This window comes from Phlebotomus papatasi, chromosome 2 (genome assembly GCF_024763615.1).
Source record: "Phlebotomus papatasi isolate M1 chromosome 2, Ppap_2.1, whole genome shotgun sequence".
Lineage (NCBI taxonomy): Eukaryota > Metazoa > Arthropoda > Insecta > Diptera > Psychodidae > Phlebotomus > Phlebotomus papatasi.
The window spans coordinates 62,922,121-62,946,423 of NC_077223.1; the positions used below are offsets into that span (position 1 = coordinate 62,922,121).

The following is a 24,303-nucleotide window of genomic DNA, read 5'->3' on the forward strand; positions in this document are numbered from 1 at the left end:
GAGTTTTTTTAGTACTAAAACTAACCCAAAAAAATAAAAAGTAATATTTGGCGGTAATCTCTAAAAGGCGTGACCTAAAATCTTTTCAAAGTGGAGTTTACTGAGTAAATTCCAAAATTTTCACCATGTAATAGATTTATAAAAAAAAAAAAACTGATATTGTATAGTAAAGCATTCTACACATAATATTTGTACATGAAAGTTTGGTTAAATTTTCATGTAATTTAATGTACTTTTTTTTACACAGTTTTTGAATTTAAACCTACCTTACATAGATTGTTAATTAATTTTTGGAGCATGAGGTGTCTGACCTATTTTAATATGTTTTTGTATTCCATAAGCAGAACAAAGCTTTAAAACAATTACATCTGCCATTGTATTTGACGCAAGTGAAAGTTTGCAAAACTTTTGCTTTTTTCAAGTGTATTTTTTTTATTTCGGATATTCTAATGCAGTGTCCATTATACCTGCAGCATGCCTAAACGTTTAAGATTCGAAACTCATCGTTTTTAAACTATCCCGAAAAGTGAAGAAGAAATGGATAGAACGGATAGAAGACATTGAAGGCATCATTTGTCATGGGTTAAATTAATCTAGAGATTATCGGGAGACACTTCTTAAGTGAATAATTGTCGTAGGACATCGTAAAAGAGTAATAGAGAGAGCAGAAAGAACATTGAGACACTCCAATATTGTGTAATTTCGAATAATTTATGCCACACACGCATCTAAGTAATTTCCGCCAAGGCCTCAAATTCAATTCATCATTGAACTTCCTTCTTTTGCGCCATCGTCATGTCATTCTAATTTCTTTCCTAAGCTCGAGGTGCTCGGAGGTGGACTCTCGTGTGGGTTTTTTATAGGTTAAACGAAATCATTTGCCGGTGAAGTTCATCGAACACTGAGCCTCTATCAATATCTGTTTTTGCATATTTTTTATAGTTTCGGCTTTTAGCACAGAATAGAAAAAACAACATTTTTTAAACATAAAAATTATTTTATTGAGAATTCAACAATTTCTTAATAAGAGGGGGTCTCTTTGGCAAGATTTCCGTGAGAACAATATAGTTGATCACACTTCAACAAACATCGTGGGTAATTTCAACAAAAATTCACAGTGTTTTCCATCGTTGTTTGCTGGGAAAAAATATCCTTAAAATAGGTTTTTTTCTCTTTTTTTTTTGATTTTGAGAAAATGAAAATACCGTTGAATTTTGTATATTTTCAATTTGATCAAAATTCTTTTACATACAGTGTACATTTTTTATTCGTCAGTCTATTTTTTGAAATATTCAGAAGGGGTGTTTTTTGTCAAAGGAAACGTTTTTTAAATAAAATTGTTACATTTTTACATGCAAAAAGGAAATTTGTAGACAAATTGCTTGAGTAAGGTCTTACAATTTTTTTTAAAGTAAATTAAACGTGAAAAGTATTGTTCACAAGATTTAAACAAAAACATTTCGAAATTTGATTAAAGCATTATTCACTAATATTTGATTTTATAGAATATTTTAGTTGCATTCCGTTTTTTGATTGGTTACAGCTTCGAAAGATTACAAGCTCCAGCCAATCACAGAACGCAACGTGGCAAAATGATTTTATAAAATGAAATATTCAATTAAATAGCAACAATATGTAAAAATCAATTTTCGTGTAAATTTTTAAGCCACCGAATAAATAAAAAAAATTAACACATTAAGCTCAAGAAATCTTCTACAAATAACTCTTTTGAAGGTATATATTAAAATCTATTCAATTGAGCTGAATGTTCACTTAATTTAATACATTTAAAAAACAATCTTACAATGTCATTTTTTACAGTTGGTTTTTGTTCAAATCAAACACCTTAAAATATCTACAATCAAAATACCTTTCAAAGAAATGTCAAAAATACAATAAAAGGGTCTCGAGCACCAATTTTTGGATTTTCCAAAGGTGGAAAACCTAAACAACTTCCCCTACTGAGTCATAAGAAAATTCTTCGCACTAATGCTTCATGGATTTGACAGCATAAAAGGACCGTTTTTCTACTAAAACCATTCCCGTAGTGTCAAACAAATGTCACAAAAAGCCCTTAACACTTGCATCACCAGCCAGGGAACCAAGTGATATGCCGGGCGACATGAAAATCTCCACAAAACCTCCCCAGAACTCAATCATTCTCGAGATTCTGAAGGGCAGATGTTATGGCCAAGGCTCCACCCGGGATAAATCTCACAAAATTATCTCCCACCAGAGGACCCATGGCAAAGAGCCCTTGAGGGCCTCTGAGAACGCGGTTTGTGTACTTATCCACGGCTATTGGATTGTTCTTCCCATCGAGAGGTGAATGAGGATCCTCACCCAGTCCTAGACTGGTCACTAGGTCTTCTGAGGCGCTTCTAGTTGGTTTAGCAGGACATTCGCAGGCTCTTATGCCCTTTTCGAAGTTATGACCGCAGATTTTCTTGTAATCCGGTCGTCGGACACGCTCACAGAAGTTCATATGGCGACATTTAACACAGAGATTCTTGAACCAAGCCAATTGACGTCCGAAAAAGGATGTGTTCTCCTCAATAGGTGGCTCTGTGGGGAACTCTTCAGTTGAGTGAACAGAGGACGTAGCCAAAGGCGATAGGAAACGTAGATCGGGGCGAGCTCCAATTAAAATGGCACAGAAGGACACTTCGAAATCTCTAGTTTCACCTGAAATAAATAAATACACTACTGTTATTATCGGTTTTCGTTTTGAAAAATGAAATTTTTCGTTTTCATATCCTTACTAATTCATTGACTAACTCAATTTTACAATAATTGGTTCATGTTGGATCTAAACTGGATTTCATTTTATTCATAAACTTATATAAACTGGAGCTTCGGAAAATAAAATATGCTTTGAATAAAATTAATCTGAAAACTTCTAAACGGTTTATATCTAAAAAAAAAAGGGGGAAAAACGTCTAGAGATATTGTTTTTTTTATTGGGGGTCATCGAAGACCGGAAATCGACATCTTTTACCGTTTGATCTCTGAGAACAAATTTAAGGTCCAGTAAAAAATTTTTCCGAAAATAATTATTCAAAATCAATACTTAACCGGTTCATTACCGATGAAGACCGATACAGCCGGGATCAGAATTTCAATACCTTTCCAAAAACTCCAAATTTAACCAAATCGGTTGAAAAATGGGCCCTGAAAAGTGGTTAACCAGTGACCTTCAATAATTGAAAATGGCGAATTTTCCTGTCATAAGTAAGTTAGGGCGAAATGTTCGCCTGAACTACCTCTAAAACATATCCGAAAATCACTGAAAAAGCTTGGACCAATTTTGAGAAAAATTTAAAAAAAAACATGGTTTTGGAGGGGTTAGAGGGGGTGAGGTGAAAAAAAAACGTTGAGAGATCTTGTTTATTTATTGGGGGTCATCGAAGACTGGAAGTCGATAGCTCTTATCGTTTAAGCTCCAAAACAGTGACAAGTTGAAAAAATGACGATTATATAACTGCTCTCTCTTTGAGTTCGAGCAGTAAAAAAAGTATTAATCTCTATCTTATTTAACAGTCCATTCTGAAGTTTAAATTTAAATTGTAACATGGATAGGGTAAAATGGAGTAATTTGGAATCCTTTCTAATTCGGAATTTTAAGATTTCCTCACGGTTTAAGATAAGCAAAGGAATTTTCTGCAAAGGACGATATATTTATTTTTTATTAAATTAATTATTTAAATTAATTAAATTAATTTAATTTAATTTAAATAAAAAAAAATTAATTAAATTTAATTAATAATGAAAAATCTATTAATGAACGACTTATTCGAAGATCACAAGCCCTCAATGTATGGCGGTTTGAGATAACTGTTTACTGTCTAATTAACAGGGTAAATATTCTGAAAGATCGGTCTGAGTCTTTAGAAATACCCTAGACCCTATACACACTTGCGACTTAAGTCGAAAGACGGCTTAATGGAATTATAATCAAAATAATGATCAGATAACATTTCCATCAGTTTCCGACTAATACGTTTCTCGGCTTAAGCTGAGAAACTGTTTAGTTAGTAGAAAACTGCTGGGAATCTAGTCAAATGGTGTCTAGGTCATAAGGCTTGTACTTCTTCGTGGTCTTCTTTTTCTCTTAGCCCATCTAAAATAGCGAGGAAATCTCAAAATTCCGAATTATCTCGGTTTAGCCTATTTGACATTTAGCAATCCGAACCATGATCGAAATATTTAGTAGCGTATGTGTCTCGGTTGGGGAACTTTTTTAAATAAAGTATTTTGCTCAGGGGCTTTAGTATTGAAATGAGTTCCACAATCGAGATCGAAGCCTCCGTGGAACATAGACTGTAACCACCGTTATAATCTTATTGTAGCCTCATCTGACTGAGAGATATATCGAGAATGCATAGATCACGAAGGGCTCATCCTATGATCCATACAACCATTTAAACAGCAACTGTGGACAAGACTGTGGAACTTATACAATAGGGGAAACTGGGGCAAAAAGTCACAAAACGGATATTTTATTTTTTTACAAGCTACTCGAACGCTTCAAAAATTTCTAATTAGCGCAGTTTTATAGGAAATTTACCGCTCTATAACTTTGTGAAAGTAATTTTCCTCTATTTTGTAAGGAAATACGTTTATCGAGCCAATTTCTAAAAGGTAATTTTGTGACTATTCTCAAAAATGCTGAGGCAAATAGAACCAGACATTGGGTATTATCATATTTTGATTCGCTTCATTACAGGCTTCTGTAAATTTGAAAAAAATACCTAGAGGACATATTTTCATAGAAAATTTATTCATCTACACCTTTGAAAAAACACCGTTTTCTCTGCGAGAAAAGTGACAAAACGAGAAAAGCCCTTTCAAGCTATTTTAGAAAAAAACACACAAAAGACTGCAAATCGTTTGACCAATGCAAACAACAAGCGGCGAGACATGATAATGACGCTCCTTTTCGCCGTGAGACATCAGAAATTGCTACTTTTTGCTCTATACCTTTTGTTACTTTTTACCCCAAGTGGCCATTTTTAATAAAAGGATTTCTGGAGAAAAGAACTTTTGTGAAATTCTAAAATAGATAGCGGATTCGTATTCAAAAAATCCAAATTATTTAGAAAATATTCACCAGTGCATCAATTTTGGAAAGTAAGTAGGTAATAATTGTTATCTTCTGCAAGGAAAATATTTCAAAAATAGGTCTAAAAATTTCGATATTTTTTATTTGCTAAATTCCTTGTTCGAATTCTAAGAAACTTACGACATTGAAGGTCTATGGAGGCTTTCTATAAAAAAAAATTTGAGCTGTTACCTTTTTTACCTTGGAAGATAATGAATTTTGAATTTTTCGATTCGTGACTTTTTGCCCCAGTCTCCCCTACTTAGGGCCTTGACAGACCTGAGGATTAGCCGACAGACGGCTTAGCGTAATTATATTAGAAATAATAGCTTTAGTGCATTTTCATCATTTTCCACTAAATCGTCTCTCGGTTTAAGTCGTAAATGTGTCTAGGGCATTAGGGGTCCCAGATTCGAAGAAGATTGTGTTTAATTAAATAATCTTCATACTTATAACAAGCTTGGGGAATTAAAGATTTTAAAGTCAGTAAACAAGAAGACTGAGAAGAAATATGAAGCTTTTTAATTTCAAGAAAGATTTTTAGGACCCTACCTGTCTTGATGTGGCGAACTGTTACCCGGCGTCGATCCTCGCCAGAAGAAGAAGGCACAGATACAACATCAGCAATTGTATGCTCTGGTAGAGGGGTGTAACAACTATGAGCCTCATGGGGGCTCTTCATCATCCTGTGTACTTCATGGTATTCCGGATACACATTCTCAGGCAGCATCTTGTCCAGTCCGGCTGTTCGGCTTCTGAACACATGGATCACGTGTATCCCAGATTGCCGGCAAATTGTTATAGCGTCGGCAGCACTTAAGCCCGCCCCGACGATCAAAACGGGTTTTAGGGTGCGTCTCTCTGACGGCCGAATAACCTCCAAGGCAGCTTCCAAATGGGGCAGTTCATGCTTGAGCCAAGGGATTAAGAGGCGTTCACCCCGAATTCCCAGACGATTGGCCAGGTCTGATGAGCCATTGGCTAGTACAACGTTGCGGCACAGAATGGTAAAGGCTTTGTTCTTGCGGAATCCAGTGACCATCCACCGGGCGTCCTTGGCCCTTCCACAGGTCTCTCTTCCTGGGAGACACCGAAAGGGTGTGATAGATGTGACTGTGGCGTCGTTCATAAAGAACCTCTCGAGATCCATCTCTTTGACGTAACTCTCATAGTATTCAGCCACTCGGGAGATTAGAGCTCGGGTTTCCACTTCTTTTGAGTGGTTCTGCCTTATTGAAGCCTTCCTTGGAGATGTCGATGATTTCCGTCTTTTGGTACATTGATGACAAAATGAAGAATCCTCGGTCAGGTTATTATTCTCCACATCAATCTTCTGACAGTGCTTGTCGGATGGTTTCCCACACGAACACTGACCATTTTCTCTTTCATTGCCTTCTGCAGAAGGTTTTGATGGATTCTTTGATTCCCATTCATTAAAACCCAGTCCCGGTAGAGACATCCATGCTGAGAGGGACAGAGTCCTGAGATTAGGATCCATCTTGTGCCATGATCCTCCAGCTCTTCCTTTCCCCATAACGATATGATCGATCTGCCATAAGAGAGAATTTTAAGATAAACTCTTAAAAGTTTCTTTTTTTTTGTACAATAAATCCCCTAAAAGTAGATTGAATATAACAGAAAGTCCAGAGAGCTTTTTTACGCACAAATCGATCACAATCGATATGATCGACCGTCTTGTTAGAACTTGAAAGACCCACACAGACGCAATATTTGAGCGTAAATCGCAAAATTGATCGCAAACTGAGGTAGTTGACCATGAAACTTCTACACTGTGTCTCTGAACTTCGAGTTCATAAACCCTTGGACTTTTTTATGCGAACGCTAAAGCTTTTTTGCCGACTGAACTTTGCTCATCTCGCAATGAGAAAAATATGCGGGCTAGAGTGATAAGCATTTCTCGGGGGTATTTTCGTGCAATTGTTGTACTAGAAATGTGCATGCAATCACTTTGCATGTGACCCTATCGCTGACATGCATTGCAAAAATTACTCACCTTCTTTTCAGGATGATATTTGTAGTGGACCATTGAGGGCAACTCCATGCCAAGATCAGCACAAGGATGCGTAAGACTGTCAAGAAGGAGACTGACAGGGTTTGTACTTCTACCCTCTAGGCCATCAGCCAGTGTGGCAAGATCCTGTTCAACCAGACTCTTCCCATTATCAGCATAGTTGAGCCTGGCTCTGAGGAGTTCATCAGGGTGGGATTCTACATCCTGTGAATTCCAGTATGGCCAGTGACCAGCCAACATGAAAGACAGTGCAATCCCACTCGGGCCATTTCCTGGAATAAATACATAAACATGTTTGTCAAGGAAGCGTCTTATACAAAAAACATGTCTCGTGTTTCAGAAATAATTTGCGAGTTTATCCCACGCGATGGATTGAGATGCGATTTTTCTCAGAATTTGCTTTAAGAAATAGATTTTCAATCCCATTGAGAGATGATATGGGTAAATTTCATTGAAAGGAGCTCCTATGTCTGGCAATGCTGAAGAATGGTATTTGAAATCGTCATTTTTGACCAAATTACCATCCATATTATTTATTTACTCATCGTGGGAGATGTGAATCACCAAGCAAGTGCCACTGGTGCGAAAAAATGCCTAAACATAAATATTTTAATAGCATCTCCATGCACCAGGCGTCTCCACTGTGGGAGCTTTAATTTTCTCTCTTGTAATAATTCGTTTATAGCCTCCTCAAGTTCAGGATCGAGACATTGGAGAGATGTTTTGCGAAAAAAAAACTAAAAAGACAACTCAGTGTAAATATTTATCTACACTTTTTTCTTCCTGACTCTCACCCAGGCAATTTTCCCATCCATTGAAGAGGCCTATGTCGTTGAAGTACAAAATATTATATATCCTCGATTAATTGTTCAGCGGTCGTAAAGAGAAGTAAAAGATGTCGTAAAGACGAATTGGTCAGGAGGAGTGGCGTTCTATCTTTTTGCGAAATTTAAGAATAAATTTATGAAAGTTTCTTGGTGTAATGGAAATTTATACAGCAAAGTGATAATTCTTGTTTAGCCTTCATTTATAGTAAAATAATTTAATCTGAGAACAGTGGTGCCATACCTGCCTCTCATGGCTTTTTAACGATAAGAAACAAGACACTGAAGATCATGAGAAACATGAAGAAATGAGCTTCGAAAAAAAAAGGAACAACGTGCGGGTGGAAGAATTAAAAATAATCGTAAATTTTTGGCATGTGCCTCCTTCACATTTAACACAATGAGATGTTGTGTCGCGCAAACCAAGAAAAAAAAACCTTCCTCCTTTTATTTTTGCCACAATATGGAGATTTTTTAATTAAAAAGAGTTGATATTTTTCTTCATTTCTTAAAAGAAAAAAAAAGAAATAATTTTACATTGTACAGTGCATCGGAAGTCGCCATTGAGATTTCTCACGTCGAAGATCATCCAATTAGGCTGAGAAAAAGAAGTTCAAGAGACAGTTCTATGTTTAAACCCAATGATGTTTGGCGCAGGAGATGAATGAATGGGAATTGTGTGTGGCTAAAATATCACTCATATCTAAAGCCAAAAACAGATTGGAGCGTCAAGAGACTGAAACTATCCTGTCATGAGTACTGACGTTGATGTTTAATTGTATGATGAATGACAAAAATCATTCGAGCAGAATTTGTGAAAAAATTTGCACGATTTTCCATATCTTTAATTCTCCACCTATAAAAAAAAATTCACGCTTCAACTGAAAGTCACTAAGCTTGGCACGAAATATATCACCCAAATCCTCTTCACGTTCGACGAAAAATCATCTTAGATTATTTCTCAGGAAGATCTTCTTATCGGCAGTTGCATCAAAAGTTCAATTCAAATTGATTTTTTGTGCTATTTTTAAAAGTCTTATTCAAGGGGAAATTCGCACATGATTATTTGATGCTATCGCGAGTGATAGTGGTTTATCAGGTGATCTAGATTTTTATGCATTGAATAAAAGAATTAACACATAAATTGCTGTGTAATGCTAAGGCGAAAAGAGGTCTCAACCTGACAAGAGTTGAAGACACTTAAAACAGTAGATAAGATTATTCAAAGATAGCATACAAAAGTAGTAGGTTTTAGTATAAGAGGATAATACGTGAGTAAATTTCCATTAGGAAGACCAGAAGTATTTTTCGTAGATTAATTCGAGTAATTATATCGCTAAAAATTAGGGCAAACAATGGAAGAGCGCTTGTTCAATCGTGCAAGTGTTCCGAATTCAAATCCTCTTTAGACCTTCAGGAATTTTGGTGGCGTAATATTCAAAATGAAGATTTACTGAAGTTCACCCAAATTTTAGTTCTGTAGCGTATAGAATAATCACATCCTATTAAGACAAAAAAAATGGCAAAGCATCCCAGCTTTGCGGAGTGCTGGAACTCACGAGAGAAAGCTCTCCGTGTATTGCCTTTTTGCACACTTTTTGGGTGCATACCGGTTTACTACCGATTGAATTGATTAATGTATTAAAAAAACAACATTCCGAAAAAATGGTTAAGAAAAGCACATTTTAGAAAATTTTAGCATGTGCAACAAGTAGATTGATAAAAAAAATAAATCTGAGAAGTGTATTTCATTTAAGGGTGCATTACCGATCAAGGTCGTAGCCAGGATTTGACGAAGAGGGGGCCAAAAATGTTTCAAAGGAGGGGGGGATGTTCAGTTTTCGGTGTTTCCATAGTACCTTTTCAAATAGTGAACTCATCCTCCGTACGAGGATCAATGGGCTTGCAAGGAGTGTCAAAAACATGGAAAGGCAGAAAGAGATTAAAAATATAACCGGCGAAAAAAATTTTAACGGAATTTAGATCGTGCAAATAATGATCCTTGTACGATAAAACTATGTACAACAAGAAAGATCTTTTCGTCAATTCATTTGATCAGAGTAATAAAACTTGTTAATAAAAGCTTCATTAAAGATCTCAAATCTTATATCTGTTTGCCGGGATCACATTCTGATTTCTTATTTAAATTATACATTTTTTTTTAATGTTTTCCAAAATTCAAAAAATTTTATCCGTTTCTATTGCATCTATTTATACGATTCTAATTACACGTAATTAAGTAAATGTATTATTAAGTTTATATATTTGAGGTTTTTTACAGTTTTACTAAACAACCGATTCATTACCGTTAATAACGGTAATACCGATTCATTACCGATTAATTCCGATGTAGTCGAGTTGGAAATTTAAAGATTTTTTAAAAAATCCAAATTTAAGAAAAATACCCCTCCCCAAAGTGGTTAAACTTTGATCTTCAAAAATGCGATATGGAAATATTTTTCGAACATAGGTGTCCAAGAACGAAATATTCACCTTGACTACCCCTCTAAAACGTATTCGAAAATGAAAAATTCTAGAAGTTGTTTTCTAAATAAACAAACTAAAAAGGCCTGGTTTTGGTGAGAAAAGCAGCAGTAGGGGGAAAAGGAAAAAGATTATCTTGAATTTAAAACAAAAAAACAATACACTTAGAAACTATTCTCAGATTACATTTTTGCACTGATTTTATCGAGTTTAACGGATTTGGACAGAGGTACAATAGTTTTCGTGTACTTGAATAACTTTTCTTGAATTGCGTTTAAGCTTGAAAATAATGTTTCAAAAGGAACGTTCTTGGACTAAAATAAGCTTTATTTGATTATTATTTAGATCGCTGAATAATTTTTCATTAGCTTTCAAAGAATGATTATTAGAACAAGGCAAAGAGATCAAAATTTTGTTTAGAAACATTTAATTTAAAATTCAATATAAATCCATTCCCATTGAAAAACTTTTCTGGAAAGAATCTTTTTAAAAAGTTTTCCAAAAAATGTGTTAAACCGGTTTTGATTATTTTAAAACTGAATTCCTTAAAAGTTTAACTGAGACTATGTAGCAAGGGGTAATTCATAATCAATCAGATTGGCTCGGGTTCCCAAAAAAATGTATGGGTTCCCCGGGTTTCCTGAGAAATATGTATGGGTTCCCCAGCCAGATTGGCTCGAGTTCCCCGAAATGAGCTACCCCTCGCTATGTAGTAGTTTGCTTTGAAATAAGTTGATCTAAAACTACCCCGTCCTCTCTACGCCTTTTTTTATGGATATGGCTTAATTGTTCTAATATTTTAACTGGTAAAACTTTTAACAAAATTTTCCATTATGATCGTGAATTAAAGATATTTTATTAAGATTTTGAAAAATAACTGTAATTGTTTAGAATATAAAACCCTCGGGAAGTGGGTTGAACCTCTAGCCTAAAACAATCTTTAGACTAGAAGTTTAGCCCAGTTCCCGAAGGTCTCAAAATCTTAAATACCAACCAATTTTATTGATTTTTCAAAATGTAATAGGCATTTTCATTTAGTAATCCAATCCTCAGTCAAAAATTGAGCAATATCGTTAGAGCTCAGGTCTGAATTCCGTATAAAGATCGTATAAAAAACAAGGTGGATTGGAATTGGAGGATCAATTCATGATTATTATCTTCTTACAAAGATCGGATATGATCTTTTTCGAAAATCGAATTCTTTTGCTGATCTTTTGTTATTTTCTTGCTGATGATAATTCTTGTGATCTTCGTGATAAAATTCTGGCATTCTTCATTCTTAAATTTCCCCTATACTTCCTTATCTCTTTAAGTTTTTCTTACTTAGAAAACGATAAGAGTAGCACAATTCGGATTTTAGTAAGCTTTATATATATCCCAACCGACTACACTATCCCCTAAACCTCCTTTAGACATTTTTAGTTTATTCTAGAACAAGAAAAAAAGAATAAATTAATTTCTTTTATCTTATCTAGAAGAATTTGCAAGACTTACAGTCAACAACTCGAATAACATATTATTCCCATTCAAAGAGCTACTCTGCTGTTTGTTCTAAGATTTATGAGTTTACATAATTTTTCACACAAAAATCTGCTCCAAAATCAACAATTTTTTTTTATGTTAAAATGTTAGTTGTAATCTCCAGCTTGAACTTGGGGATTTTTTCTATGTTATTTACATTGAAGAAACAATTCTATTTGAAACCGAGGAGGAAAAACCTTCGAAAAAACTCCATGAAGCGTGAATAGTGGAATTTTGGCCGAATTTAGGAATAATGGGATCCTTGGGTAGAAATTTCACGCTTTTTTGATTAGATTCAACTCACCTATAACCACGACGTCGCGATAGATTGTCTCCTTGGTCACCAAGCATTTTGTACTGAGGTCTCTCATTTTTCACAGCTCTTGAGTGTGGGATTGTCGTGAAGGTGCGTGTCCCTTGAAAGCTCTCTGCTTAATTAATTGGCATTCGTACTTGGTGTTGTCATTTGCTTAGTCCTACTCGAAGGTTTCCTAAAATGAGACCAAACAACCAAACATCAGAATTAGATGAGATGCTTATTAGTGCGTTGGCAGAATCAATTGAGAAAATGAAAAGAGAAGTTTCTAATTTAGCAGAAAAACTTTTGCACGAGAATTGGGAATCACAGACCGGAAATTAAATTTGGCTATTTTCGTCGATAAGTGCCTGTCTGAGTCATTTAATTTAGTTAAACACCTGCTCTGTGTCACAAAAACTACTTTTAAAAATCATGCCTATCAATCGCACTTTGAGCTTTTCCAGAAGCTTTATTTGCAATATCAATTAATTTATGCAATTCAGTCTTCTCTCTCAATAAATGAGTATATTTAAAACACATGTAAATAATTTATTGGTAGGTTATTCAAAGTCATAGAGACGTTTTTAAATTAGACGACATCGCCGGCACGTGAATGGGAATTACAAAAAAAAAATTTGCTCCCATGAAAAAGCTCGTGGCGTCACTAAAAGCTCGCATTGAGGGGTTAATAAACGGGAACAGAGACGCTCAGTGGAGCATTGCATTAGTAATGATAGTGTGTATTTAGCAATACATAGCATTATGTAATGTAATGATAAAACTTTGATGATTCATAGTGCATTATAGGCACATTCATCTTTTCAGATTTTATATTATAACTCTAATTCTATCTTATGAAACAACTTCTTTTATTATACTTAATTTTGGCTCTGTAGCTCTATGTAAATGGAAGAGACTTTCCAGAATATCACCTAAATATTTTACTACTTAAACCCTTTATAAAATGCCCTTTAAATATTTTAAAATCAACATTTTTCGTCCTATGACCATAAGTCAGGTAAAATAAAGTTTTTTTTTTTGTGAAATTCAATCAGAATAACATCTCATTTTTTATTAATTTTGCGGTTTAAGCTTTTTATAAACGCTAAATATTTCTTGCTAAAATTAAATATTAATAATATTAATTAAATTGGCATTTTTCAGTGATCGGAATGAATTCTTTATTTACAGCTAATGTTTAATTAAATTTCAATTAATTAAAATAAATAAAATTAATAATGTGTTTATTTTCAGTTTATTTGGTGAATAAATAATTCAGTGATCAAAATCAAATGAAACAAAATCAATAGGTGTTCAATTTTGAGATCAGGAATGTAATAACCGATGACTTATTCATCCCATTTACAGCTGGAGTTTGATTCCTGAAAAGTGTCTTGGATAAAAGGTAATTGGAACTCTATTCGCACAAAGTATCGTTAATGCTCGAAGAATTCAAATTTAATTTCGAATTCTCAAATTAAAATTTTCGAAGGTTACTATTATAAAGTAAGCTTTTAAAAGAATTACTGAGTGATTATGAGAGATGTTATAAAGTAAATTTCAGTAATATTATAACGTAGGTAATTGTATTGTTTTCCTTCTTAACAAACTAAAGACTGATACTCAAGACACTTTAAAATTCGAACAGTAGAGAAATTCTTTAGCGCTAGTAATGCCATATGACAAATTTTGTTCGAATCTCAGGAGAGCTTTTTCGAAAATATGATTCTGTTGCCGTGACATTGCTATTTCAGCTCATATTTGATATTTCTGACAATTGAAATGACAATGAATTTTATTAAACAAATCAAACAAGATGGAATGTATTTGAGTAATAACAATAAGAAAAGGGGTTTCATTAAAAAAATTAATGAATTGCATTTTCAAACTTTTCGAAGATATAAGGAAAATCTTCCTTAGCATTGTCAGGTTTCGAACTCACATGTGATAATATATTACAAAAATTATAGAATTCCCCTACATGAAATACTTCTGCTACAACGTGGACGAAACGAGAATGAAAAATGTATTTTCTTTCTCGAAACGTTGGAAACCAATCTTCGAATTTTTGAAAAGCAGGATTCGTGAAATTTCCTACATTCTGTTATAATATATAAAGTATTAAATAAATATCATTTAAAAATCTAGGATCTTCATCGTAAGCAGTGTAGAAGTGGTCTAAAGTTGATTTAAATACTAGACACGTTCACGACTTAAGCCGAGAGACGGCTTAACGCAATTATAATTAAAATATTGCTCACATTATATTTCCATCTGTTTCTGACTACTGCTGCTATCGCCTTACGCTGAGAAACGGCTTATAACTGATGTAAATTTACTCAAAACAATATTTTGATTATATAATTACGTTAAGCCGTCTCTCAGCTTAAATCGTAAGTGTGTAGGGCATATAAGACTTTTTCTAGTCGGGTTTATTTCGAAATTCATCTCACTGTGTTATGCACTGGAGAGTCTCCAGATACCTCCTTAGGTTTGTTTCTGAGATTAATTTTTTCGTCCTCTATTATAACTTCCCTCAATGTGTCCTGACTAAAATAGAAAGTCAGGCGAATTCTAAGTTCCATTTCAATATGTATCAAACATGTCACGCCGTGTTTTAAAGTCAAATGTGCAAATATTTAAGTCACAATAAAAAACAGGTTCACAGATTATTTGCAATCCGTTTTAAAAACGTACCGATGATGTAGGCCAAATGGTTATAGATATCGGATTGATTTAATTGAAATAGCCCCCTAACAAAAACTTAAATGACGTTTCTTTAAACTTTTGCACCAAAAAAAATATTGATACATAAAATGATAAGTAGATTTGCATTGAGGTTAAATTCACTTACTTGTTAACCCCCCAACTCGTTGAGTGACTCATATAAAAGTAGGTTTTGATCTAGTGGCGAAATCGCTCCACTTTGGAGCACATTGTGAGTTTGTAGGCGTTTGGGGGTGTAGAAAGGCTTCCCCATGGCAACTGCTAGTAGGACACAGTGTTGGAATAAAGCACCCACTAATGATAATTTTGACCATTTTACCCTCCATAATGTTAGGACTTTGAAAGATATTTTCGTCTGTGTATTGGAAGGTTAGAGATAAAATCACCAAAAAGCATAGCAATCAGTAGGTTAATTTAGAAAAGTCCCCTGAATAAATTATATATATGAAGAGTCATTCAAAAAGCCCATTTACGAAAGACACTGTCCATCAATAATTCATGATTATTTATTCAATCGGAATTAATTGTCCCCTCACAAACATGTTGTAATCTTTATTTTTTCTATCGAAGGACCCACTTCAAATCACAATCATTTCCTCTTTTATTATCTCCATATCACTCAAATTTTTTTTTTTATTTAACTGCGAAGAATGAATTTATATTGAGGCCCTAATCTAATCACTTTCTGTTATACCTGATTAATCATAAATTATATAGAATTGTTGAAAGTCAATTAAGTTTTTTAAGTCACAGTCAATTAAATATGAGGCTGTATTGTGAATTATACATGTGTTATGATTTTCCACCAGATTAGATTAGATTGTAGTGCAGTTGAAGGACAATTTGCCAAGAAATTTTATATATCATGCTGATGACGTGATATTGTGAAAATTGCCAGATGACGTTGGAAAATTTTATCTATAATAAAAGCATTTTACATACCATTCACTTCGCTCTAAAAACCAATTAGTTCTTAGATTAGTTAGAGAGGTTAATCAATGTACAAAAGAATTCTTTGTGCGAGGTTTTGCACAGGTCTTTTAGGCTGATTTAAATAAAGGTTCGATAGAAAATGTAGATTTAAGACGATTTGCTTAATTTTATTAAAAAAGTAATGTGAAATTAACATAGAAAAACAAAATAAAACAATAATTTTTACAAAGTGCTGAGAATAAGATTCAGAGAATCTTCTGGCATTAAAATGGTTAATTTTAAAAAAATTAATAATCTCATAATTTTATAAGGAATATAGTAAAACATATCCAGAAACCTTGCTCAAGAGAGGATCTAGTTCCTCTTTGTGATGATGCGTTAATACTTAGTAATTTAAGTCTAAATTAAAGAAGATAATGGAGAGATTGTACGTTTTCTCTGTGAAATGATTGACCCCATACTGCTAGATAATTCTGATACGACCGCAACAAGTTCAATGGAAAATTTCAATATGAGCTACTTTATCAGTCGTCTCATGAGTAGAAGCATTAACTAGCATTTCAATTTTGAATATAGTGTTATCAACCGCATGATAAGACAATCTTGTGGAGAAATTACTCGAAATCGAGAGGATATCACAAATTACATAAAAAAGCTAAATAGACATAAATGAGAGTGCAAAAATGATCAAATGAGTTCAAATTAATTTTCGTTGGAATTTGCTGAACGGTCAATTAATTGTCGAGTCTGCTGTAAATTTTATTGCGCATAGTTGTTAATTATTTTGAAATTTAAACCACATTTTTTTTTGTGCCGGAAGGTCAATGAATTGCATTCGCCATCAAAAATATCAAGTTTTTATATTTTTCACATTAAAACTTTTTACCAAAAATTATTGGGCAATATTTTACCAATAATCCACTTCCTCGAATAACAACAAAATTTAGTAATTATGCGCAGAAATAAAATCTGAATAATAATTGAGAGTAAGAGCATTAAGTGTTGGGTGTTTTGATGCTTTGCCATGATTTTTGAAATAAAATTATTTTGGGAAATCTTCGGACTTTTCCTGACCGTGTGTGTCAACAAATGTTCCCACGACAATAAAAGAGTTTTCTCATTCGATAGCTCAAGAGAGGTATTTTCATCAAAAGAGTTTGGCCTATTTCACTAATGAAAATTTACGCACTTTTCTCACAGGAATTACAACCCCATATCAATTCTTTTTTGAAAAATTTGGCTTTTGATCAGTCTCTTTATCATTTCTCTGTCAGTTGGGAAACATTTTATGAAATATCTCGTGAGGAAGATGATAATGATTTAACTTGAGAGAATTGCTTAATATTCTGAGCGAAAGAATATGAGGTGCGAAAAATATGAAGAATCTTTAAAAAAAATTTCTCTGTTTGAGTCTGAACAAATCGAGGGGAATTTTAAATTAAAGTCTGTGTTGATTCAAGCAGACAAATTTAGCCCATCATGACCAAGACTCAGATAATTTGCATGTGAAACAAGGGACTTTGAAGTAGGGCTCGAAAATGTTTCTTAATATTTTCTTTATAGATTTAACTGAATAATTTAAGGATAGATTCAAGTTGAATGTTAGGTCCTTTAGATATGAAATTATTTTTTTCACTTTTAACATAATCTCAGATATTGCGTAAAAAAATTCGAGAAAACATAGAAAAAGTAAAACAAATTATAAAAAAAAATGCAAGGCGAAGAATATAATATCTCGGTTAAAGATAATATGAATTTTATGCTCGCGTTTTTTTCAATAATAATCATTTCTTTTATTTTTAAATTTTCTTTCTATTCTTCTTATGTTAATATTCATTAAGTATCTTAAGGGGTTATGTGGACCGAAAAAACCAAGAGAAAACAGCAGATTTTACTGTATTTTTTTTTCAACGTAATACAAAATTATTTTAATTCAAGCTATTAGACATGTAAAACAACAAAATTTAAACTATTTTTTCTGAAATTTTCATTTAAAATTTATAAAAATTCAGCCTCTGGGACTAAATTTTTGGAAAGCTTTTTGAAAACTGTGTATACTTATCGATGGACAAGATTTCTCGGAATTGTATTATATAAAATCCAAAAATCAGATATTTCCTATAAGACGATGAGTTAAACTAGTCTTTGAAGGAAGCGCTTAAAAATGAAATTTAAATTTTTGGGAGAATTTTATACGAGAAATACTTTTTGGATGTATTTTGCAACATGTTTCGTCGTGCAGAATAAGTTGTGATCATGTAAATATAAAATCCTTCGTTCAAGTACTAGTTTAATTCATAAAAGCTAACATTTAATTTCAATTTTCAATTCAATTTATTGACTCACAAAACTTAGGGTAGTTCCCTCTTACAAATTTGTGGCATAAAAAAATAGTTAAAAAAAGGAAAATGAAACAAAATGAAACAAAATACAGCTAATAAAAGAAATTAAGAATTTAAAACATGAAAAGAGAAATTAGCAAGGTCCATTCTGGAAGTGCTCCCTAATAGTGTCAGGCGATCTACGCTTCTGAGGAGCGAGAGAATTATACATAAAAACTCCTTTGACAAATAGAGTTCGTCTGAAGGACTCATGGTGTGACTTAGGGACAATCATTCCACTGACTCTAGCCGACCCGCCAGGAGTCAAGAGTGAGGCCAGGTACCCAGGGCATCCATATGCAATCAACCGGTTAAGAAAGATGAGAGCGCGCATTTGAAGTAGCGATGGGAGATCACATCCTACAAAAACATTTCTATAAGAAGAAATGTGATCACGAGGGCGCAACCCGCAAATGTATCTCACACAATTGTTGAAAGCAACTGAAAGCCGGCGAATCGTGTCAGCATCCGACAGAAAGAAGAGCTCTGCTCCATAATTAAAAAATGGAAGTAGCAGTGCTCGGGCTAGGAGCAAGCGAATATCATAAGGTGTGATGTCCCGGAAGCGTCTAAGTGTAATTTATTTGCTTTTTTTAAATTTCAAATGAAACAATTCTGAGAAATTTTGTCCACTGAAAAGTATATTTTAAAATATATATCTAAAAATCAGGTCTCAATGGCTAAATTTTGAAAATTTTTAATCGAGAATTTTTGAAAACATAGTTTAAATGTTGTACTTTTAGATGGCTAAGAGATTTTATTAAATTTTTTTTTGTTATGCTGAAAAATATGGTGTAGATATTATGTATTTCAATCTTCTTGACCCATATAACCCCTTATTGGAAGCAATTGTCAGCATTACAATTACAAATTTATCTTACAATTGCGATAAAGTTAGGATGATGATGGAGAGAATTTGACTCCCATTGTAATTCGGTCTTCAAGTTCTATATCGACATATTTGAAGGCGAATTTTAATTAGGCATTGAAGATCTTTTAAACTTAAATTTAGGTTAAATCGTAATTTTGTATTATTTTAAAAGCGAAATTTTTTAGGTTTTCTTTTTGAATAAGCAGCTCATTCTTTAAATCTAAGTTAAAAATAAATTTATATATTTAAATAAAATATTTAGAGTTAAACTGAGGAAAAAATCAGCTACTTTATAATATAAATGATTATGCGTTTGCGAATAGCTTTTAAATTAGGAACCACTTAAAAATTTTTGTTATTTCTTTTAGAGTAAGTGTGAACTTTCTTTGGTTCTTACGTAAAGACTTTATGATATTCTACACTTTATAATAAAAATCTTTATAAGATAATGCAAATAGTATTTTAAAAATCTTTCAAACTTGAATTTTTCTTTTTCGCGTAAAGATGATATAGAAAATAAATTCTCCCTTGTTAGTACTATGGATGCTTCAAAAATATTATATTATATTTTGATCAAAATAAAATTTTAAAACATTTAAATTATAAATTTAGCGTCTTTAAAGTTTCCAGGCAATGGAAATAAATTCTATATCCATTACAATATATTAAAATTTACTGAGATTATCTAAGAATTAAAAAATTTGAAAAACGATCTGATCCTTTGGAACCCCTACGTACTTTACAAGATATATTTTGAGAAAGTCAATAAAATTAATTTTGCTGCTTCAAGCAACTGTGAAAGCCACTACTCATAAATCCGAAATGATTTGCAATAATTCCTTAATATATTTAATGTTCCTTCTCGTTTTAACCTGCACCTTGATGCTTAAATTGATGATTCTCACATATGGCGTCAGTTTTGGCTGCACCAATCACCAGTTATATTATGCTCGAGAAAATGCCCTGAGTGTCGTGAGAAATTGCCAGGCATAATTAATAAATTCTGTTAGTGACTTTATGAGGTCGCACTTGCCCACACATTTACCCAAATTTCCCACAAAAAGACCGCGATTTTCTCATGTGATCAGACCGATCGGAGCGACCAATTCAGGAAGTAATTGGTAAGACGTCTTTCCTGTTCTACATTCTATTTTTTAGATGAGCATTTTTTTTTTATAAACTCTCGTTGGACAAAATTAAGTGATCATGAGAACAATTTACAGAACATTGTTCCAATCCCCAATACCCTAAAAATAGTTCTAACATATGTACTCTGATTACTGAAAACAAACAAATGATTCATCTATAAATAAAGGAAATTAAATTAAACATTACTATCAGAAGTAAGACGACTATTTGGCAATTTGTGCAATTGCATGAAGAACATTATTTAGAACAGGAAAATTTAGGAAGGATATATTTGGCTTGTGAATAAATATTTAGTCTCAATATTGCAACGTAAACAGATTTTTCGTGCAAGTGTCTAGGAGTATCATGAATTTATTAAGAGCCCATTGAAATAAATTCTGAGAATGCAGGATGTTGTTAACAAATTGTACAAGATAAGCTACAAGAAGAAAATTTAAACTTTAGTACTGTACATTAAGAGGATTTTTGGTACAAGTTCTTAATATTCTTATCTGTACAATGAGAAAATTAAAAAAATTAATTTAAGATATATAGTTTATAAATACACCTTGGAAATATTAAAATAATACAAGTTATAGGTTTTTCAAAGAGAGAGAGAGATAACCCAAAGTATAGAATAAAAAGGAAGTGCCTGTATGACAATAATTCTCATCATACCAAGTCAAGTAAAATAAAGTTATTCCATTAAAGTCTGTCTTTTAATAATTTACTCTTTGAGGCAGTGAATAAAATTAGTTGCAAGAAAAATGATTTTTAGTACACGTACTTACTACTTCCATGTGTAAGCATTAAAGATTTAAAAAAAGATCAGTTTAAAAGTAATAACCGCTTCTTGGAATAAGTTTTAGAAAGTTTTTTTTAGCTTTAGTACACGATTTTTGTAAAAATATTAGAAAAATAAAACATTTAGAAACAAAGAAAAGCCTAATTATTCACAAAATGGGCCATGTTGATATTATTTTGAATTCTAGGCAATTTTGTAGTAATGAGAGGTCATTAATTTTTAGTTTCTTAAAATTTTCATTACAATGCCAATGCTTTCAAAGTACTAAACCGAGTACTAATTATATTTGATTTTTTTTACCGACCAAGCTTATTATTTTACAATTCAATAATGCAGCTATAAAATATTTTACATACACAGCATTTCGATTGAAAGATAATATGAAAATAAATGTGTGGAATTTCTTTATATTTGGAACAGAATTGATACTTTTAGAACATGATCTAAAGCGTAATGTTGTATTCAATGAAAGGCGGTTTTTTTGTTTATTGATAATTATTTTGTTTTAAATTAAATTAATTATATTCAAATTCTCACATTAAATTTATTGTTTATATTATTGTTAATTCATTTTCCAATTTTTGCATTTAGTACAACTCTTCATTATATAAAGTTATATAGCATTTTTATTCACTATAAGATATTTACACTGAGATAAAAAAGAGGGTGCGATTAACTTTTTTTCCTCATAACTTTAACACTTTTTATGTGTAAAAATATATCAACATTTTTAATGTTAATTTTACACCTTTTTAAGGGTAAAATTAACATGAAAAAAGGTAACTTTAACCCCCAATACACCTAAAGAGGGTAAAATTAACATTTCCGGAATGTTATTTTAACTTTTTCGGTTTTCTCTCAGTGTATGAATTCTTGATATATGTAGATATATTCTATATCTATAATTTTCAGAATTTCTTAACTAACTTCAAAAAACAATACTCAAATAAATCTGAATAAATATTAAGCATTAAAAGCTTCAATATTGACATTGAACTCAACTTGATATTTGTCTCAAATTAGAAGCAAAACTACATGACTTTTTAAGTGATCTTCGTTTTAGCTAATCACAATAATTATTGAAAGCATTTTTTTTTTAAATTATTTACTTTTAATTTTTTTAGATAAGCTGCCCATTTGAAATGGGTTAATTTCAACACAGTTAATGGGTTAATACGATCACTATTAGGTCTCATTCATTCGATCAAAATGCAGTAAAACTTAAATTGGGTGTGAATTGAACACTCAAATAAATTAAACGGCGTATGTTAAATAAATCAGGAAAGATGAGCGTTATGTAAAACAGCTGAATTTAATTATATTCTATTGAACTCGCTGTCCTTGAATTGTAACTGAGTGTTGAGCAGTAAAAAAATGATAAATATTTCTTCAGTCAATCGTTCGCCTTTTTTTGCCTCACTGCAAGATCATTTGCTTTTTTTGTCGACAATTTCGAAAAAAAACGATATTAGCGGTCAATTAAAATATTCTTCCATCGTCAGGAAGAATTTTCTTCAACTAAATATTTACATATATGGGGTGGGGAGCATGTGGTAAAGCGGGGTATTTTATAATTTTCCTTAAGATGCCAGATGAGAAAATGCAGGTAAATTGTGCAATTAAAATTGATAGAGCAAATAAGAAAATTGCATCGATTTTCTGCATGTCATGCTGAGAAAATTCTCACTACACGTTCAGAAGTGGGAGGCATAAGGGGTGGTTTGGTGATTTAGGTGGGTAGATTCAACCCTCGTGTGGGCAACATAACCTCCGAAAGAAATGCGCGTGTCGAGGCATTTGGAACGATTTTTTTCCATTTGTGCGAAATGCCACTTTGGAATTAATTTCGAAAAATTTTGCATCTTTAGAAAGTGGTCACCTTTCTGGGAAATTCACACGACAGTTTTTCCCCGAATACCACAATGAATGGCTAAACCTTCAATATCAAATTGATTGGTACACTTCTATGTAGATTTTATTGATTAAAGCTAAAGTTCCACTTGGGAACTCACAATTCTGCCGACAAACCTCAAAATGGGATAAATTTCTCATACAACATTTTCTGCACCGAGCTTAACCAATCATTAAAAATCCATATTTTCCCCATACTCCCGGAAAAAAATGTTGAGCAATTCCATGTGTTAGAATATTTTTTTTATGAGAAAATAAAACTTCTCATACTTACACCTTGTGCAATATCTCACAAAAAAGAGAATACGATGAGTATTTTTAAAATAATATCCAAGAGAATAGGTGGAGGATGGGGCCAAGAAGATCACAAATGCGGCCGGGATTTGATTTATTCTTTCCCGGTGTATTTTTATGCCTCAAAAAAACTTATTCTGGTTCTCAGTGACTTGACATGAAATACACTAAATTGTGAAATCACGACCACTCGCTTCGAATACTGCCGATTGACTGATGACACAAGCGACCCGAACATCCGAGAAATACTGCACGGTCTACGAGGGGACTACTAACACATGGGAGCCGTGTGAAGAACACCACATGAATGGACTACCAGGGATAGGTAACCTTTTGTAATACCCATGCGCATTACCAACAAGATTGCGCCCTTAGTTTGGAAATGCTCTTATAAAATTTAGAATTGTTAAATTTATATTGTTTCCAATGTCAGAAATATGGTCACATAACAGTCACATGTTTTATAGAATTTAAGTGCGTATACTGTTCTGCAGTACACTGTGATACACAAGTGCTGTAGCATACAATTTGTAACAGTTTTTCAATTAAAAATGTAACTAAAAGCATTATAGTGTAAGTCTTAAGACCGAAAGATGATTGCTTACATCCTATACCAAATTCATACACGATTTTGCTTAATGATCAGATCTTATTATGAACGTATTTGTAGATTACACGCTATACGAGCATTTCGTAAGTCACCAGTAGGAATTCAAAAACAATGATGAACAATTTAACGAAATACTTATTTTTCTCAGAATTATATGTATTTCACTGAGAGAAATGCGAAAAAGTTAAAATAACATTCCGGAAATGTTAATTTTACCCTGCAGTATTGATCCAAAATCGATGTAAATATTACCCTTTTTAGGTGTATTAGGGGTTAAAAGTACCCTTTTTCATGTTAATTCTACCCTTAATAAGGTGTAAAATTAACATTAAAAAATGTTGATATATTTTTACACCTCAAAATTGTTAAAGTTCTGAGGAAAA

At 32.7% G+C, this 24,303-nt stretch overlaps 1 protein-coding gene across 1 annotated transcript; it reads right to left on the reverse strand.

Moving 5' to 3' along the window:
* Positions 1–1,202: 1,202 nt before the first annotated feature.
* On the reverse strand, positions 1,203–23,559 carry LOC129800311 (uncharacterized). Its single transcript, XM_055844600.1, has 5 exons — positions 23,291–23,559; positions 12,267–12,453; positions 7,116–7,405; positions 5,654–6,650; positions 1,203–2,685 (listed from the first exon to the last, which is right to left on the reverse strand). The coding sequence occupies exons 2-5, from the start codon at positions 12,331–12,333 to the stop codon at positions 2,153–2,155; spliced, it is 1,887 nt and encodes a 628-aa protein (XP_055700575.1). The 5' UTR covers positions 12,334–12,453; positions 23,291–23,559; the 3' UTR covers positions 1,203–2,152.
* Positions 23,560–24,303: the final 744 nt, after the last annotated feature.

Bases quoted from the DNA above. Each gene is read 5' to 3' on its own strand.
- LOC129800311 (XM_055844600.1), bottom strand. From the start codon at position 12,333: ATGAGAGACCTCAGTACAAAATGCTTGGTGACCAAGGAGACAATCTAT. The intron at 7,406-12,266 runs GTGAGTTGAATC...TATTTATTCCAG, and splicing joins TCGCGACGTCGTGGTTATAG to GAAATGGCCCGAGTGGGATT. The intron at 2,686-5,653 runs GTAGGGTCCTAA...TATTTATTTCAG, and splicing joins AGTTCGCCACATCAAGACAG to GTGAAACTAGAGATTTCGAA.